This window comes from Nannobrachium achirus, assembly GCF_963921795.1.
Source record: "Nannobrachium achirus genome assembly, chromosome: 22".
Taxonomy (NCBI): Eukaryota; Metazoa; Chordata; class Actinopteri; order Myctophiformes; family Myctophidae; genus Nannobrachium; species Nannobrachium achirus.
Window position 1 is genome coordinate 26330047 of NC_137829.1, and position 20310 is coordinate 26350356.

The 20310-nt window shown below is 41.4% G+C and overlaps 1 protein-coding gene across 1 annotated transcript in view; it reads right to left on the reverse strand.

The window, feature by feature from the left end:
- Positions 1 to 19458, reverse strand: part of LOC308307406 (obg-like ATPase 1) — a gene marked incomplete at both ends in the record, with an annotated part of 41328 nt that extends 21870 nt beyond the window's left edge. The window contains 5 exon segments of the mRNA XM_080752666.1: positions 4179 to 4354; positions 13402 to 13529; positions 14050 to 14193; positions 19239 to 19330; positions 19444 to 19458. Coding sequence (XP_080608792.1) covers positions 4179 to 4354; positions 13402 to 13529; positions 14050 to 14193; positions 19239 to 19330; positions 19444 to 19458 — 555 coding nt within the window.
- Positions 19459 to 20310: the final 852 nt, after the last annotated feature.

Sequence of the window (20310 nt, forward strand, 5' to 3'; positions counted from 1 at the left end):
TAAATAACATTTCTAATTAAGATAAGAAACTACAGTTTATCCTAGATGTTATAGATTTAGTCATATTATGGCTTATTCAAATTTACTGCAGAGACATTATATAAAAAGAATTTCCTGGGCAGGAATATGTCAGACTCTGAAACCAATAAAAGGATACTGGGGTGCGGTGGGAAAATGAGGTGCTACTACGGAAATTAGAACTTAATTCAAAGTTCTTGTTAATTACTCAGTAAGTGCAGAATCTCAGTATGTAATTAGCAATTAAATAGCTACATGGTGTTTACCTTTTTATCTCATGGTATTTTGTGGCACTATAAAAGGAAGACCAACCCCCTTAAATTCATAGCAACTGCGGTGGTGCACATGTTGTGCATATACATGTTGTAACAAAAATGTATCTTAGAAATACTCCCAGAAACAGATAGTCTCTCCACAAATTAAACTCAGCTTCACATGTCAAACGGCGTAGACTCTGCAACCCCCACAACCCACCATCTGAAGCTTGCTATAGCCTTTGATAAGGGCCATTCTTCCACGTCTAAAGAGGCCTTCTATAGATTTCACTTGGCATCGCGTACACAACCTTTGACAAGTAATGTAGATCATTTTTATTCATTGCCTGAAATTGTCAGCAATTATGTGCGTCAACGGCCACCTGCCTGGCCTGAATGGCTCCTGTCTGTGGGGCTGCGGAGGGGGATTACTCTGAGGGGAACCAACCAGGCGCTGGGCCTCTGCGGCAGGTGAAATGGCCCTTCTCGTTAGTATAATGAGTGGTCAGAGCCCTCGTGTGTCGGGCCCTGAAATTGGGCTCACAGTTTCACAAGTGAAAGGCCAGATTACCTCGCTTACTGGCCCATTTTGCATCGGGGTCACCCTCTCCCTGCCCTGAGCACCGCTAGTGCATGTCAAATCATCATGGCCCACTATATCCGGCCTTGCTTGTGTGACAGAGGATAGACTCACAACAAAAGCATAGAATCGCTGTCGGGCGGAAGCCTATGTTCCAAATTCGTACTTTTCAGGAAATGAAAAAATATATCAACAAATATACCAGTAGGACACCCTAAGGGTGAGAAGCAACCTCGGCGAGGTCACGCTGAAACAACAGAGACTGACACAATATGTCCATATATGGGCATTCCCAGATATGGGCTTAATATTAATGACATCAGTGATGTCCATGTATGGCCATAAAAGGGACAAGGACGGAATTAATTTGCAAGTGTGACTCTTGTCGCGACAACCACTCTGGTTAGTATGAGACTGACACAATATATCCATATATGGGCATTCCCAGATATGGGCTTAATATTGATGACATCAGGGATCTCCATATGTGGGCATAAAAGGGACAAGGACAGAATTAATTTGCAAGTGTGGTTGCCATGACGTGAGCCATACTTGCAAAATAATTCTGTCTTGGCCAAATATGGAGCGTTACCTGAGGCGTGACTGAGTGACTGACGCACATGAGCTGCAGGTTTTCATACTGTAGTAAATGCGACCTATACAAAAAAAAAGATGAGAGAACATATTACTCCAGTCTTAGCGTCGCTACACAGGCTCCCGTAAAATTATTTTACTTGTTTATAAAGCTCTAAATGGTCTGGCACCTTCGTACCTCTATGACTGCCTGCATAGATATATACGTTCCAAACCGCCCTCTCAGTTCTTCTAGTGCTGACCTACTCGATGTGCCTACAATGACATATAAAAAATATGGTGAAGCAGCTTTCTGCTTCTACGGACCGACAGCTTGGAATAAACTCCCACTACACCTAAGACAGGCAGCCTCTGTGGATAGCTTTAAAGCACAGCTCAAGACCTATTTCTTTAATCTTGCTTTTAGCTGAATTTTTAAATCCATTTGATGCTATTGACGTCCACACTGTTCCGAAATTGTTCTTTAATGTTTTATGTTTTTATTTTTATTTTTCTGCTTTGTTGTATTCATGTGTATTTTTTTTCTGTTAAGCACTTGTGCTTCATTTTCTGCTCTGTAAAGCACTTTGAGCTGCATTTCATGTCATGAAAGGTGCTATACAAATAAAGTTTTATCATTATTATTATTATTATTATTATTATACGGTCGCAATCAATATATCTAAATACAGCCTATCTAAAAGCTCAAAATGCGATATCACAACCCGTAGGTTTGTTATTTTTGCTACTTTTGTGTGACATTGGCGTATGACAAAGTATACAATATAGGGCATTCATTTATGAAAGGCAAAAAAATATGATCTATGAAGACACAAGGTTTCTGCCCAACAGAGCGACGATGGTTTGCTTCACCGCCTCATTACCCACTGCATAACTGATGCCACACACAGCATTATTTGTTTAATTTTTCATTTTCAACCTAGCTACCTCTACCACCCTGTCTCACGGCACATAACCCCAGGAACAGTTCGCTGTATTCATATCTACATGTAGGCTTGTGGGGTCACCCCATTGTGTTGTTCACCCAATTGTCTACGCTGTTGCAGGGTGCACGAACATGAGCAAGAGCTGCACTGTGATTTGAGTATTACTTTACATGAATAGAGCCTTGTGGAAACACTTTCATTAGCCCAGCGCTGCGACCCAGGGTTAGCGGCTGAATAAGTAACTCTCTATTAATGATTTCTACAGCAGAACACCCCTGACCCCTGATCACTTTCAATCTCAGGGAAAAAACAGGGAGCAGCAGAATGGGGTGGCGGTGTGAGAGAAAAGAAGGGGGGGGGGGGGGAGAGAGAGAAATACATACGTTTTCCTCCCATGTCATGTGTGTGGGATGATTATTAGTTGTCGTTAGGCTTGATGGTGGTTTGATGTCCTATTGAGATGTATAGATACATTACACATATACAGTATGTGCATTATTTATGTTTGTTGTCTCCACCAGCCGAAGGCTGAGGGAGAGTATGTTTTCCCCTCCGTCCGTCCGTCCGTCCGTCCGTCCGTGCGTCCGTGCGTCCGTCCGTGCGTCCGTGCGTCCGTGCGTCCTCGCAGTTTGTGAACAGCTAATCTCAGTCACCGTTGGCCCGATCGCTGCCAAACTGAGCACACACACTCCCTGGATGCCAATCTAGAACCTCTGCCCCACATTTTTCAAATCAGCCTCATGGTGGCGCTATAACAGGCCGATTTGTGTGGCCTGGTTGTTACCAGCTAATCTCCGGCGCCGTTGGCCCGATCGCTGCCAAACTGAGCACACACACTCCCTGGATGCTAATTCAGAACCTCTGCCCCACATTTTTTAAATCAGCCTCATGGTGGCGCTATAACAGGCCGATTTGTGTGGCCTGGTGGAGACCTGTGCTCGTTTTTATTGTCGTCTCTTGTGTCTCTCCACTGGGAGTACAAAAGATTCATTTGAAAATGTGGGTATACACCATTTATTCACAGTTGTTATCTTTTAATTGTCTAGGATAATACAGTGGGTGATTTATGCATTTGTCTCTAATTACATTGGTATATGATGATTGTCAAGTTCCCCTTAATGTTTTCACAGAATGTATTAAACCTCAAATGTATTGGATTGAATTGAATTGTATATGATTCATTACTTTTATCTGATTGGTTACATTTGGTATTCTTGTCAGATATTCTTGTCAGATACCAACAGGTGCAATGCATCTCATGTGATTCTCCACATCATGTGACTGCTGTCACTGTGTACTGTACTGTATATAAGATAATGTGTCTGATAAAGAGCATGTAGCTTGAAGCGTCACACAGGCGCGCTGTGGGTACACTAAACGCGAAATGTTAAACTGGAGCCCAACTGTGTGCAAGCTGTTTTTCTTTTGTTTTGTGTCTATTTTGTTTTCTGCCCAGCACCATCCTAGGGCCATTGATTCATGTAATCCGGAGATGAGGGCGATGGACATGCCAGGGATGCTGTCTAGTATCTAATGTATTCAGGTGGACATGCTAGGGACATTGACTCATGTAATCCAGGGCTGGGGGCAATAGACATGCTAGGGATGCAGTCTCGACTCTATGTATTCAGGTGGACATGCTAGGAATATAGACTATAGTGGATTCAGGTAAGGGGGGAGGACGAGTTGTATTGAGGCAGGGGGAGGGATGTATTGAGGCAGGGGGAGGGAAATATACATGCCAGGGACGTTGTACCATGTATTCAGGTGGCAGGAAGATGACATGCTATAGGGACATTGACTCACGTATTCAGGTTTAAGTTTCTTGTCGCCGCCTCTAATGGCCACTTTTTCCAGTTTTTCAATAATAGGGTCGATCATCTCCTCGTCCTTCAGCCTAAGCTCCTCGTGGATGATCTCAATGTCCCTCACTGGGTCCACTGTCCCCTCCACATGGATGATGTCTTCCTCCTCAAACGCACCTACACAGCCACATGGACGCACAACGCACACAGCAAAGACACCCTTACGGTCAAAGACAAAAATACTGTCATCTTATGTCGGTGACAGGAGTGTGCTCCCACGCATACAGACATGTTGCACATAAAGCGCCCACGCAATTGTAGAATCAATGGCATCGACTGCCCGAGATCACATATTGTAGAATGATTAAAGGTAGTTGGCCATGTTTACCTTCCACGGAGAATATCAGTAAAACTAACACATCCATATGAGAATGCATGGTGGGAGATGCAGGAAAGTCACAGTCACAACCAATACACTGAACACATTCATACACATTTGATTTTCCTGTTCAATGGGCAGACCTGTGTGTCAGCCCAATTCACAGTCAACTTGCAGTGTTTCCATCAATCCCTGATTATTCACGCCTTTAAATGGAAAAATTCAACTTCGGCATGGCACAAAGGATTTACGTTCATATTATTCTGTGAACTAAAACAGCTTTCTTCTCTCTGAGGCAGTGTAAACATCCACAATAACCACTAGCAGTAGCTTTCAAGTATCGTGCTGTCTTACAACTTATGAGCCATACTGTATTAGCATTAAGAAACAAATGTCAGAAAAAATAAATAAGCAACATTACCATCTAATCTACAAATATAGAAATATATGAGAAGGGGCACAATCCTTTCCTAATCAATGGCTTAGTAGCAGTGGCTGGACTGGTGATTAGATAATGAGGCACTAAAGTAGACCATTAGCCAGCAGCAGCTCTTGGTCTCCTTCTGAGGGTTAGGGAGGGGGTGGGGGTGTACATCTGTCACACAAGAGTGACAGCCTTTAACCAATGGCAACTACAGCGCATCCGTAGCCTGTTAACAATACACATGTTTACAGGCTTCCCTGATATCATGAGTACTTTGCATAACATACAGTAAACAAAAAAAAAACATCTTCTAGTTGAATTCACTGTCTGAATTTACTGCAGTACAGCGGCACATCTCAGGCCCGTTTTATACATCTTCGACCGACACTGTTGCAGTATTCTTTTCATTAGCGCAACAAACCAATTGTTTGCTGTTCAAGCTGACATAATATGAATACCAACTCATCCACGGGGGTGTGTGGATGATGTGAGATGAGATAGAGCTTTAAGCACTGCCACGTTGATGGATGCTATGTTCGGCATCTGCCTGTTGGAGTCACTTAATGTTGTCGACGATCCAGGTTGAAAGTGTTGACATCCATGTGTAAGGGACTGTTGACAGGTGAAGCCCAGGGAGAAAACAGCATCACTGCACTGTCACTTTATCACGGCTGTCACACCTCGTCTGTCACACCTCCATCACTCAACAAGTTCATACAGTGATTCATGTTGAAAACTGTTGATGATTCATGGCCGCTTGTAGTTGTCACAATGGCTAACGCCTCAGATTTAAGTTAACCACATTAAGCTTAGTGTCCCTATTCTGGTTTGAACATTCGGCAAAAATAGCTGATTTAAAAGCTTACAAAACGCATCACTTTGGGGAGAAAGTGCTTTTCCCCGCAAAGTAATTCCCTGCTTCATCATACCAGACTGTCGCACAAAAAGAGTGAGAATAGCAGATCTACAAGCACACGCCTCGCAGTGCGAGGCATTGTGTGCTTGTAGATCTGCTATTTTCACTATAAATCATTTTTAAAAAGATAACAAAAAAAGGTTTTCGACGTGTATACAAGGTTTCCACCCAACAACAACAAAATATATAAGGTGGTTAAGCAAACCACTGACCAAGATTTCATGCAGATATGTTACATCACTGGACTAATTAAAGCAGTTGAGATCATCATTTTGTTGTCTATGTAGTTTCCTTCCCAAGATCAATCAGAGAAAAACAATTCCGTCTTTACAGCAATGCTTAAAGTACTAACCGATTGATATCAACTTGGAGGAACATTCTACTTGCGTGTTGTATTGTGTTAAGAAGAAGTTACGTTCACTTGAGAAAATGACACAGAACTACATGGCCTGTACACGCCTGTATCAAAAATCAATGAATTTCTCTGGGGATGATAGGATCAGCAACAAAATGACACAAATCTCTAATATTATACGACAGATGTTCACTCCCCAACAGAAGCAGGTAGAGTCTATGGTGCAAGCTGTCATCCAGTGAGTTGTCCTCATGGTGAAATGAACTTATCCAATTACTCGTTGCCTAATCAGGCTGTTTTGGTTCCTCTGCTCTTCCAGAGGTACTCCACAGTATAAACAGTTCACTTACAGCACACAGAAAGGGGCTAATCAGTGGAATTATTGTTTTGCTGCTTCAATTTACCAGCTCCCTGTTCAACACTGATTGGAATGAAAATTTGCTATTGTCTCTGCATGAACCCAGAGAATCTAATGCAATGTAAATCACTGTGTGACCAGCAATAATATGCATACATTAAAAATGGGTGTGATGTATAGTTTTGGTACAATTAGCTTAAAATGGAAACTATTTGCTAAACCTTCTGTACAATTCACAACCTTAGATTTCACTGAAGGGAATGATATTGTTAACAGACAGATGATGATTAGTATGACTAGTATTTCTGTACCTATTAGGACTGTATTGGCACTGCTATTAAGCCCTCTTTTTCCAAAATGTAGAAAATTAAAAAAGCAAGAAGGAAGTACATCACTTTGTACAACTGTTCACACCAGGAATTAATGAGCAACAGTCTATACCTGTTTTAACTCCATTATAAAAGCCTGACGAATCTACCCATCAAACGCTGTTTCCCGTTGTTCAGGAGCTAGAGCAGCTGATCACCAACCATTTAGTCATCCACTTACTCTCTCTTCCGGCTACTATATATTCCAAAGTAATTTGCTTTAATTAATTTCGCCTAATTTAACATTCACATCCACTATGCCACAGTCCCCATTCAGGCTTTAGAGCCGGGGTACAGATGCATGAGGCGAGAAAGAGGAGGGGAAAATACGTGAAGGGGGAAATCTCCACAATTAGTCGTTTAACGACTGGCTCTGGGTCTGCCTGTGACGACAGCTCTCATGGTGCTGCGGCGCCACACAAAGCCACAAGCAAGATTACAAAAAAAGTATAAAGAAAAACAGAGAGAGAGGAAAAAGTGGGAAAGGCCTTGTTTCAGGAGTCAAGTCTCTATCGTACTTATCATTTACTACTTAAGTTTGAAATACTTTGTATTTTGAAGAGACTATTGACAGGTGTGCCTTTATTGAGCGAACAAAGAGCTTTGTTTATCTTTTTTTCTTTAAGGGGTGGAGTGGCTTCCAACAGCCAGCAGACAACACAGTAAAAACCTTACTTAACACAGGCTATATTTCTGCACTCGACAGAGTTAAACATGGTTAATACAGTATATACTGTGAATTGTATACTGTGTACAGTACAGTACAGTACAGTACAGTACAGTCAAGCAGGCAAGTAGTTACAAGAGGGACCTCTGGGTCCTCAGATTCAGCTTATCCTCAGAAAAAATGACTGACTTCTTCAGTTGTTCCTGAAGGACTCGAACCATTCTGTATTCAAATCTATTTTCATCTTGATAATGCTTCGTATCATGTCATCTCATCTTTAAGCTGCATCTTTTATAAACAGATTAGGCATGCATCTTAGGCATGAAACTCTTTATTCAATAGGTATATATATACATTCAATTCAATGATATATACATATATTTATTCATGAAGAAAATCCACTACTTTACTTTCAGGTACCAAGGTACTTTATATGAATTCTGATCAAGCAGGGTCCTCTGCGGTTGCTACCTGGGAGGATAGTATGCGGTCAACGACATAATTCAGTCAAATTATAGTATTCACTGGCTTCTAACTTCCTGTGCATGTTTTCACGTGCAAGATGGGTAAGGGCACATCTAAGCAGTTGCATTCCTAGCACTCCTTTTAAAATGTTCATGCAAACTTAGCAGTCTACCGCAATCCTCCTGGTATTCAGAGCAGTAAAAAGGTATTTTATGGGTCTGTCAGGAAAAGCACATTATGGATGTCTGCCCCGTATAAAACACTGGCAATGCAGACAAGAGTATTTATGTTTATTCAGGAAATATATATATATATTTTACATTCATCTTAGGGATACCGGTACACAAATTTGACAGAGATTTTCAGAATACTGCCTCGTGTAATAGAGTTTGTTGCCAATTCAGCCTGGTTTCTCTGCATATTTTGATTATGGCACATACATTAGCAGCCAACCAAAAAGCAGCTTGACACTTGAAAATGGTGGGTTTTTGTCCTTCAAATAGGCATTCATGTTTTTCACGTGATCCCATCTTTCAAAATAGATTATAGTGAAATGACAGCTCTCCATGGAATATGAGTATCGCACAAGGCGTCTCCAATTCCTGTGTAATCTACTCTTAGCTGTGATGTTTCATAGCTGCCGCATGTACTGCACACAATAAAATCCTCAGCATTCATGTACACATTTGTAACGCACAGAGTTTACATTTGTACACTCTCAAGAGTTAAATTAACAGAAAGAAAAACATGGAGCAGACATTCAATAGAGAACATTCATTTACACTTTTGCAATCTATACATAGCTGGACAATGAATGGGGGAGGCTCCTGTTTCCATTAACTTTGATAGACAATAATAGTGTTCATTCCTTTGTCATTTTACTTAACCTCTGTCATTTCATTTATTTTGTCAAATCAGGTGCGCGAGCGCTGTGATTGAAACGAACCATCACATGCGCGTCACTGTTGTCCCACAACGTTCAGAGAACAAACCTTTTTAGATCCCTAACTACCATAGCGCTGCTGATTGCACAGGCACCAGCAATTTCCTAACCAACCGCCACCTGAACAATGATGTGTTCAGCTTCCAGGCCCTTCAGCCTTTCAAAGGTGAATCATTTCACAGTTTGGAACGAGATCTCCATAGCAACTCCTCTTTGAGGGGTTTAGAATCACCCTCCAATAATTCTATGATCATTGGGCCTTGCCATTCCCAGTGGCCAGGGAAGAGTGTGTGTGTGTGTGTGTGGGGGGGGGGGGGGGGGCCGAGGAGGAAGCAGAAAGATTCTGCAGCCTTTTTCAAGCAATTCTTCCTCGAGCCCCATTAGAATTCAAAATATTTCGACCTTCAATCACAGAGCATGTTATCTGAAGCCGTGGTGATCTTGAGTCAAGATGGACAGACCTTTTACTTTAATCACCCGCGATGAGTGGAGGCTGACAAAAACTCTTCTCGCAGAATCAAAATGGTCATTTAACCACTTTTAACCTGCCGTCCCCATTTTGGGCATTATATTCAGAAACGGCGAAAATAGCCGATCTACAAGCTCACAAAGCACTGTGACGGGTATAGCTCTCATATCATGTAGTGAACTCTTGGATCAACCATTTATGCGGCGCAACACTATTGTAAGATGATGTATATAAAAGGGATTACGTGGTTATGGTCTGTGCACCTCCACACAGCCTACAAACATACAAGAGAGAGGATTTAGGCTCTTGTCAGCAGATCTAAAGGACCTGGATTTGTATCTCAAGAAAGCTGCACTATTGTTTAAACAACGCAGTTAAATGTACATCATGTATCAGCAACATACAGTAGCCTATCTAGTCTAGTCCTAGTTGCAGTTCATTGAGTAAAGTATTATCTAATTGCTTGGACTGTTAACCGTAAAACAGTCCAAACAACATTGACACTTTTAGCTGGACATTCTAACAGAATGCCTGTCACTTGATTTCAGGGCAGTTAGTTGTAATGACAGTTTAGTCACAGTATATCATACGATTATTTTAGTTTTTCCATGCCACATCTTTCACCAGTACAGTTACAAATTAGCTCAAGAGGCTCACATTCATTGTACAGATTCAATCAATCAATCAACCAACCCGCGTCTACAGCATTGTTCTCTCATGATGCAACTCTATCCTCAGCATAGGACAGGCCATGCAAGAGATAGGAAAGACAACTGAAATATTTGGAAATAGCATTTAGCAGTAGAGTTTACCTACAGTACAGATGCAGGTGTTCCATGGCATGAAAATCAGAGTGAAAGACAAGGGTAAAAGTGTGCCAACTGCCAAGAATAACATCTACTTTATAATTGATTGACCACAACCACATCCAGTCCTTTCAGATTAAACGTGCTGTACCACAATGTCTTGAGATTGGATTCTTAGCTTCTTAGATTCCCTGTGACTGTAAAGTGTTCAATAAAGAATGAGTCATCTGATTTCTACATTGGTTGTGGGACACTTTGTGAGCATTCATGTATTTAATTGTTAGAAACCAAACATCTGGGAACAAGGCCAGGTGAGCTGGCAAGCATTGCTAGCAGAGAATAGAGGAATAGATGAAGTAAAACGTGTCTGTCTTGTCTCAGACAGAGAGCATCCAACCATGTTCCAGTCACTCCAGAAGCACTGGGAACACTTATGCCCTGCAAACCATTCCCTTATGACACTGGGGAACACCAGGCATTCAAAAGAATCAGTTTTCAGGATGCTATAATGCGCCTTAATAGTTTTTGGAAGCTTTCGTTGAAAGCAAATCCACTGTTTACACAGGCCTTTCAAAGCCATTAGGGGTTGAAAAATATTCATAAATGCACAATACTGGAGGAATTGAGCAACTACGTCTGGTAGACCTCAAAGTCCTGACATCAAGAAGAAACTCCAGTAACACCACTGCCTGGTTCCAATAAGTACACAGCAGAAGGAAATGAAATCTTTTCAGTAATATCAATATCTAGTCTCGACCCAGGAGCATATTCCACCTCCATGCTTTTGAAAGAGTTTGCAACTCTTCTTTTTTCTTATATTTCACGTTTTTTAAACAAAAGATTGTAACATGATGCAGATCAATCAAACCAACTGAGATACATTATAAAGAGAAAAAGTAAACATTCTTAATTAATTACACAGAGGACCTCAACTTGTGTAGTGTTCTGCACGTCATTTCATCAGGATCATGTTATCCATTGTGACTCAGTGTGGCAAAAGCCTGTGCACTAACGAGCACACAAATGACATCAAGCTCTGGAACTGTGAGCATCCTTCTGTTGAAGCATGTTTTCAAATCCTGCCAGACACAAACATACCACTCCAGACAAGAAAAAGTGTGATTCCCCCAACCATATAATCAAGCAATATAAAAGAAGTGCCTTGAATATTGCAGCCCACACTGCCTGACACCAGATAAAACATTTCTATAATTGCAAAACAAAACCAGCTATGTTTAATGGTTAACTTGAGAAACATACCGCACGGTCTCCAAGGAATCCGCGAGAGGGAAAACAATGGTATGTCAAAACACACAGCTGTAAACTCACAGAAGAAGCCTTATATCATCTTAGTTCCGATGGATATGGATGTTGTTTTTTGTGTACCAGCAAAAACAAAAGAGGTTGGTTTCTGGTCAAGGATCTGTCATGTACATTTGGTCCTTATAAAAAAAGAACAGAGGGTGTTTTTTAGTTATGCACATATCTGTAAGCACAAGAAAAAATGTCCTAAGTCATTCTGGTATAAAGATCTGTTGTGGTCAAGTACACAGACATTATAGTTCCCTGTGGTGGCAATTTGTTGGCGAGTGTACACAGGTGGCACAAAACAGAAAACAAAATAATTCCCAGATCATCTCCTTGTGAGGTAAACAATTTCTTGTCAGTATAAAGGATTTTTTTAAATATACAAATGACAAAAATGTCATCCCTCAAAACCATCAGTCAGACAGTTGTATCTCACCTGACATCTCCTTATCCTCCTCTGTAAATCATTACTAGGCCTGACTTACAGTGGGTGGTCTTCCAATTAGTCACAAAGAACATAGTCACCATGCCGTGTGTGTGTGTGTGTGTGTGTGTGTGTGTGTGTGTGTGTGTGTGTGTGTGTGTGTGTGTGTGTGTGTGTGTGTGTGTGTGTGTGTGCGCGCGCGCGCGCGTGCGTAAGACAAGTAGTGTGTCGCAAAGCTATTGAAAAATGACAACAGAACAGAAATAACACACTTATACTGTCCACCAAGTCAAATCCCTAGCAGAGAAGGGAACATTATGGGAAGATGGTTTTGTATTTTAACCCTGTCCATTTGGCTGCTCTTTGTCTCCAACGAGCGACTCACTAATCAGAGCTCTTTCCACATAATGGTAAAGTCAATAACCGCATACAATCAGTAAACAAATTCTGCTATTTTTGAAAGAGACTCTGCCTCCATTTCAGGAACAGCAATTCAAATTGTTCTACCGTGTAACACTTTAATTGTGTAAGACAAAGACGATGTTGGGAGCACAAAAGAATGCAAAAGCAGAGAGAGAATTACAAGTAATTTCAAGGCTGCCATACTGAGTGACAGGTATTTTTTTGGTAATAATTTGCTGAGCTAATCACTTCTGTATAAGTTCGGAAAAAAGCTGCTGCTCTTCTACCAGACAAACACTAAGAAATGTAGTAGTGTCTGTTGGAAACATTATAGTACATCTATAGTACAGTGGGTAAGCATCTTTTCCAAAACGATTATAAAAACTAACAAAAAATTCTCCAAAATACCCTAGCCTAATTTGCTTTGTCATACCAAAAACTTGATTAAATGTGGCATCTGGAATCAAATTACGATAATATGTGGGATACCGGATGCTGTTCGACAGTCTAGCTTCATATCCAAACCTCAGAATATGCTACTGATTGTGCAAAGCTTAAACCAAACACAGATCCTTCCCTACTCCCCATTTCTGTGATTCTAATTCAGGGAGCCTCCCATTAGAAATGTCTGGCTTCATTACCCCTGACTGTATGTTGATCTTGGCACCTCAGCACAAGCCTCACTGCATGGTAAAATCCTCAGTGTGGGATGGATAAATGAACACTGAGGATTTTACTGTGTAGTGAAGCCACAACACTGCCAAAGCATCTCGGTTTAAAAAAGACTGGAGCAGGCAGGGACTGCTGTGTAAGACTTGACACTGATGACACAACTGCTTTAATGGCAAGATTTGCAACACATAATGGATGCTTATTGGTTCAAATAAATGTTACTTTTTCTTCCTTAGCAGGGAGAGTAACCTTAATGAGAGTGACTTACGTGTCATATGGAAGATGCCATCACATGCACTGATGTGGGACAGGAAGGCGTTTCCCAAACCTTCACCAGCATGAGCGCCTTTCACCAGGCCAGCAATGTCCACAACATTAAGGAATGCTGGGACTTTGCTGCATCCGGGAGGACGGGCAAAGAATTAGGCATTTAAAACGAAAGTTCAAAGATACATTGTGTCAAACCTATTCGAGCAACAAACTTTGTGGATTATATGCTTTTGTAAAGGGTTATAGCGATAATGACCAATGTTGTGTTCGTTTGGTTTCCATTGCTCTCTAAATGTTTGACTTCACATATCAAACGGTTCAATACTGTACTGATACTTGTCTGTCCCAGAGTAATAGAATCTATCTACTGGCTTATCAGCATAGTACCATGAAACACGAACGGAACCTCCTCTAACTGCTGGAAGATATGATAACCACGGACTGACAGCTCAATCAATGCTATGTTTTTTCTTTCCCAAACATCACGGAGAACAGCTACAATCATACATACCGGTAATGTGAAAGAAATTACATCTATGTGAACAACATTGTTATTGCTATCCTTTCACTTTCCTATAGTGTGTAGTTGGTATATGGCACTCAGGTACCTATATTGTGAATAATATATGAATGTGAGACCCCATACCTGGCGGGCTTGTGGAATTGGCAGAGGAAATCATAGCGTTCATCAGGAATGGGCACTCTGCTTTCATGTGGGTCAATGGTGCAGAAGGGGAAATTTTCAGCTGCAGCTTGGCTCTTTGTCAGCACGTTGAAAAAGGTTGACTTCCTGAAAATAAAAAAACAGAACAGAGGTCAATCTATCATAAAGGGCTTGTGGGACCTGATGGTTGGAGAGTTTTATTTAGATTATTCAAAGTCCTTGACAAATTATGTGAGACACGGAAAATATATTTTCCTTCTTCTTCAGAAGAAGAAGTTAATTCTAATGCATTGATATTTCTCGTTTTTGAATCAAGCCTACTTTGATTTTGAAATAGGCTACTAAGCACAATTACAAGGTCAGATAATCCCATAATAGATCAATTGTACTTGGAATCGAGGGGCAAATTACATTTCTGACAGATCTGGGCTATTGAACGGGTTCGGCCAAATGTAGCCCCATGTTGTGCTCAAAGGGACATTTCTATGGCACAAGCACCTCAAGGACACTTCAAGATGTACAGACAACAGAATGAATCTAAGTGAAATAATGGCATAGCAGTTAACTATAATCCTTATCCCCTCACCTGGTGACTCACATTTAAATGATTGGTTGACAGGACCTACAGAACTGAAATTGCTCAACACTGCAAAGGTCTATGTATTAATTTCTTATACAAAGCAGGGTCGTTTCTCTTAGATACTTAAAGGCTTTTCTTGGGTCACCTTCAGGGAAAACAAAACAAAGCATAAATGTAAAGTAACACTAGTATCACCAGGCAACTTGAGGCAAGTATAGACCCTGGTACAGTATATACACTGTGACAGATAACATGCACTTCAACGTAATGTTGTGGTAATTAACTGAAAATATCACTGTATGCTGACATTGATGTGAAGATGAGGCAGGCTTTAAGCTTGGCTAAGCACTGTAAATCTGATTGTGTTGGGATTAGCTATCAACAAATTATGCACAATCCTATTTATAACCAAAGACTTACAAAATGTACAAGTACACCCCCTAGACATGACGCTAGTATGTCACAGAGACTTACCCCCAATCGAACATTTGATGCAGAGTGACATGCGGGTACCATTTTTATTATAGCCTTTGGTATGACTCAGCCCCCCAGCTGAACACCCATCCTCAGGGCGGACACTAAAACCATTAACCACAAAGCCACTTAGCCAGGAAAGAATCTCTTTAGTTAACAATCTACTTCGCACAACAGTCTTGCCTACCAAAAATAACAGATTTTCAAGCTAACAACATGACAAAGTTATAAATTAGGCTAAAATTCAAAGACAAAATAACCAAATTAAAGGAATGTAAACAACTAGGCCTACTCAGGGAACGATGTATGTTGGGAATGCATAATACCCCACCTGGTTATGCAATACCGTTGCACCCATTGTCAGACTGCCCGTTGTACTTGTCTTGTCTGCGTTGCTTTTATGTCCATATATGGACAGATTGGGTGGATTGGTGGTTCTCGACAACCGATCTGACCGACGCCATGCACACTGGGAACCACACTCCCTCGGGTCCTCAGTTTGTGATATTACAGAGCGAGAATGTGATGTCATCAGCACGGTTCATGTCTGCCCGCCAGAAAATTCTCCATATATGGGCATGTTACTTTGTGACCCGCATGAGAGCCTATGTAGGCTTCAACTCTATATCACAATGCCGATATGCCCATATATGGACCCCAGGGGCCACATGTGCAAATCTGCGTTGTTATAGGTAAAAGTGCCACCAATATCCATCTTATAAGATGAAAAAATGCTTGAGATTTGCTTGTAGCTATAGGGGCACTTTTTTCTCTGTAGTGCTCTACTAGTACTCTAGTAGTAGTATTTAGAATGGCCCTTGTTTGGGGGAGGGAAGCCGGGTGGGAAGGGTGATATTGGTCACTGCACGTACTCCTATGGGCTGGGGCGTCACCTGTCAGCAGGGAGTGTTGGGCGGGAGGAGTAGGATGAAGGCCTTACGCTCCTCTCTGGCAGGTAAGTCAGTAGGATACAACACATAAATGCGTGCCGTGCAGGGAGGAATGAATTGGCATGATGACAAAATTTGGGGTACAAAATAATTGGCTATTCTAAATTTTAAAACAAAAGACACATCAGGTCAGCTACCAGCAAGGTCTTATTTCATTATTTCTAATGGTAAGTCACAGCAAATGTTAACCCTCAATGTTGAGCGATAATTTGTTTTCATATCATATGCCCATAGCTTTACTCATTCACAAAGACAACAAGAAAATAGCATCTGATCAACACTTTAATTCCCTCCTACTGTACGCTATATGGAAGAGAGTTAGCTGCTGACGGGCCTCACCCTTGTGGGAACAAGCATCCCTGAACTGTCAAAGAACGTTGTTTTCCACTCTGTGTTTTGATTCCTGCACCCACTAGGCTCTCCTCAGACATTAATTGTACCACACTATTAGCAGCAATTGTGATTAGTGGTCAATTTTACTGGTTTGACTCAAGATTATCATGACTGGCACTTGGGTGGTGCAGGGGTAAAGTTCCTGCATGCCACCGTGGAGACTATGCATGGTATAAAGGGACTTGAATCCTCCACAGTGACTCCACTAGCTTGACCAGGCATCCATACAAACACGTTTGGCTGTGTTTGCAGGAGGGAAGTTGGGTGATCTCTGTTGTTGCACTAGCAACTCTTAAGCCTCTATCATAGTCCAAGGTGAAGAGCTAACACCTCACCTCTGTGTAGTTTTCTAGCTATCGCCTAGGTGATTAATCACATTTTTAGGTGATAGCTAGAAAACTATACTGCGGTGAGGTGATGGCTCTTCACCTGGGACTATGATAGAGGCTTTACAGGTCAGTCAGAGCGTCTGTTCAGTGGATGCCCTGACCATTGGTGAACTAGGAGGAATATAGTGTACCTCCACATGTGGATTATAAGTCCTACTGATGAAACTCCTCACTGTCAGGTGAATGGATGACATAAGGAGGAGACGCAGGATTGTCTGTACTCTCCCTGTCGAACCAACTGTATGGATAACAGTGACTATGGGAATGGGGGGGAGATGGCAAAAACAATTGTGCACTAAAACAATTGTGCACTAGAACTCTCAAAATTCTGAACATTAAGGACATGCTACTTTTCCCCTCCAGTAGAACATGCAATCCCTCCCAGTTCTGCTCCCTGCTGAATAGGCGCCTCTGCCAACCTGCTGTAGTGCAGCGACAGAATCCTCCCCTGCCAGGTTTGCACCCTCAAACATTGCCAATTGTTTTCTTGGAGGCCCAATCAATGTCACATTCAACACTGCACTTCCTCAGGTTGTCAATAATACACAGTACACCCGCCAAATAATGTAAAGTGGATCGGAATGAGCGGTCTGTGAGACACGTCTGACTATTCAGAGCACGCAGGGCCGGTTCTGGAGAACCGCTCGCCTGATCGACTTCACGCTGCAATACCTTGGGTCCTTAGCAATACATCTTCCAAGTGTAAAGTCTATCTGATGAGTAGTTCGCTAGATCTATAGGTTAAGGACAGACAGACATACAGACAGAACGTTCCTGGAATTTATAGATTTACATATACCAGGGGTCAACAGGGGGTCCGGGACCCCTAGGGGGTCCTAAGAGTTACTACAGGGGGTCCTCCAAATCTTTGTGTGATAGAAACTTTTTTCTTCTTTTTTGTATTAACCACTTGAACCCTATAGCCGGGGAGCCACAGGCCCAAAAGCTCAAAGAATAGGATGTTACCTGTGATGTCATGACATACTTTTAATTTTTGTTTTTTCTATTAATTTGGTCATCAAGGTCCACAGAATGAGAGGCCTGCTCTGCCGGAAATCCTGCGAAAAAAAGTTATGGCCATTTGTATATTCACTCCATCGACTTCAATATAAAGGAAAGAAACACACCAAAAATAAATATGCTTTAAGTAGCATGTGAGGGGTCAAACTAGGGATTCTTGATGATTCTGAATCCATTGCAAGCATTTGTTTTGCATGAAAAACATTCCTTGGGCTAGGTTTGAGAGGCTGAAAATCTAGCCCAAGGAATGTTTTTCATGCAAAACAAATGCTTGCAATGGATTCAGAATCATGAAGAACCCTTAGTTTGACCCCTCAAATGCTACTTTTTTTGGTGTGTTTTTTTCCAGTATAGTGAAGTCAATGGGAAACTTTTTTTTCGCAGGATTTCCGGCAGAGCAGGCCTCTCATTCTGTGTACCTTATTGACCAAATTAATAGGACAAACAAAAATTTGGAGTATGTCATGACATCACAGGTCCTCTCTCATTTTGGCCCAGTGGCTCCCCGGCTACTATGTGTCTTTTTTCTGAGAACTTTAGCAAAAAATAGGAGATCTACGCGTTGTGAGCTTTTAGATCAGCTATGTTTGGCAAAGAGCTTTGGTGTAGAGGGGGAAAAGAGCAGACTAAGTACAGAGTGAAAGGTAAAGTTTATTGAGTATTGACGGTTCAAGGGGTTAAATATCTGAAAACACAAATTGACATGAATCGAAAATACACTGATGATCGATCGTGCTGTCAAACAATGAAACTATATGGAATCTATGAAAAGGTTGTGGGGGTCCGTGCTTCATCTCTCTCTCGGCTAACACTGCTTCCTCTTCCACGAAATCCATGACTTCCATGAAGTCTTCAAGTAGCTCTGGGTCACAGCTCTCATAGCACCATACTTGAAACAAGTAGTGTTTCTCAACCAGTGGACCAGGACTCAAAAGCAGGTCATGACATGTGGTGAAAGGGTAATACCGGTAGATAAAGAACAGCTCTGGGGTGTATTAGTTAATTTGATATACTGGTCCTATAGTCTATCATTCACATACCAGTGTGAAACCAGAATAAAAGCACTGGATTAGTGACTGCATGGTGCTAGAAGTGTGGGAAATATTTGATCAATATATGTCAAACATATCTTTCAAAACTTTTTAGGGATCAGTATTATCAGGGATAGGTATTTTAGCACTCATAAATATGAATAAATAAAACACAAGTGCAGCATGATGCACAAGGTGTGAAGGTTTGCTGGATATATGCATAGCCCCTGTTCAAATCTGGCGTCTTCAGCTGTAGATGTAATGTATATCTTGCATTACCTAAACGTGTCTTTGTGCATGCCCAGTGTTCATAAATAAGAACCTTTTTACTTACCCTACATTGGGTAGTCCGACAATTCCTATTTTCAATGAGGTGCCAAACCTTCCAATCAGTGGTGCTGCCTTCAGTTCTTCACCTCCCTTTCCCTATAAATGCAAAGTGATAATGCCTGGGATGAGTAGAGGCACTTGTCATTATTTAACCGGCAGTTCACATTAATGTTTGAATGGTGAGGTATTCCATACAACAGGTCACACACCTTCTTTGGAGCCATATTTGTTTTATACTTAGTTTTACACTGGGGTTATACTCTACACGCTCTATAAGCAAAACACATACATTAAAAGACAACGTGTCTAGCCCACTCCTCAGTATCCAGTCGGCTCCATTTCAACTGCCGCATGCCCCTCTCTCAAAATAGGTCATGCATTTGCTAGAAATGAAAGTTGACACTGGCTGCACGGCAAGCTGAACTATACTTCCAAATTTAGCAATTGTGCGTTGAGAGATGCTGCATGGTCAATGATCTGGTCTGAGTTCAGTCTTACAAAGAAATGTCAGTTGCGGAGATGGTATTGGAAAAACTAGCTAATACTCTTCATATTCTTGTAGTAAAATCACTCTGCTGAGAGTAATCAACAGTTATCAGTGTTGCCCCCTGTTCCTCTGAAGTTATTGGTCAGAGTACTGCTTCATTAGTACAATATTATGTAACATGTCATTTCAGCTATCTGATTAACTCACTAATAACAGGCTACAAACATTGGATTTGATCAGTTAGTTAGTTGGTACTCTATGGAGACATCAGAAGGAGCCATTCATAAGCAATAAACGTGATAAGGCAGTGTAAAATAAGGTAACAATAATCTACATTGAGTTCCAAAAATGTTAAGAATGCTTTCTTAGATAAGAAATATTGACAAGAACTTCACATATTGGTCCTTGCTGTTCTCTAATATTGATACCCTCCAAACATAGCTTTCCATATGCTTTGATCAGACAGCAGCGTACACAGGTGCTTAAAACATGACATGGCGTGAATAATCCCCCCACAACCTTTGACAGAAACAGGTGCAGGTACATTGAGATAGCCTAAAAATGTATAACATCCCAAACTTCCTTCTAG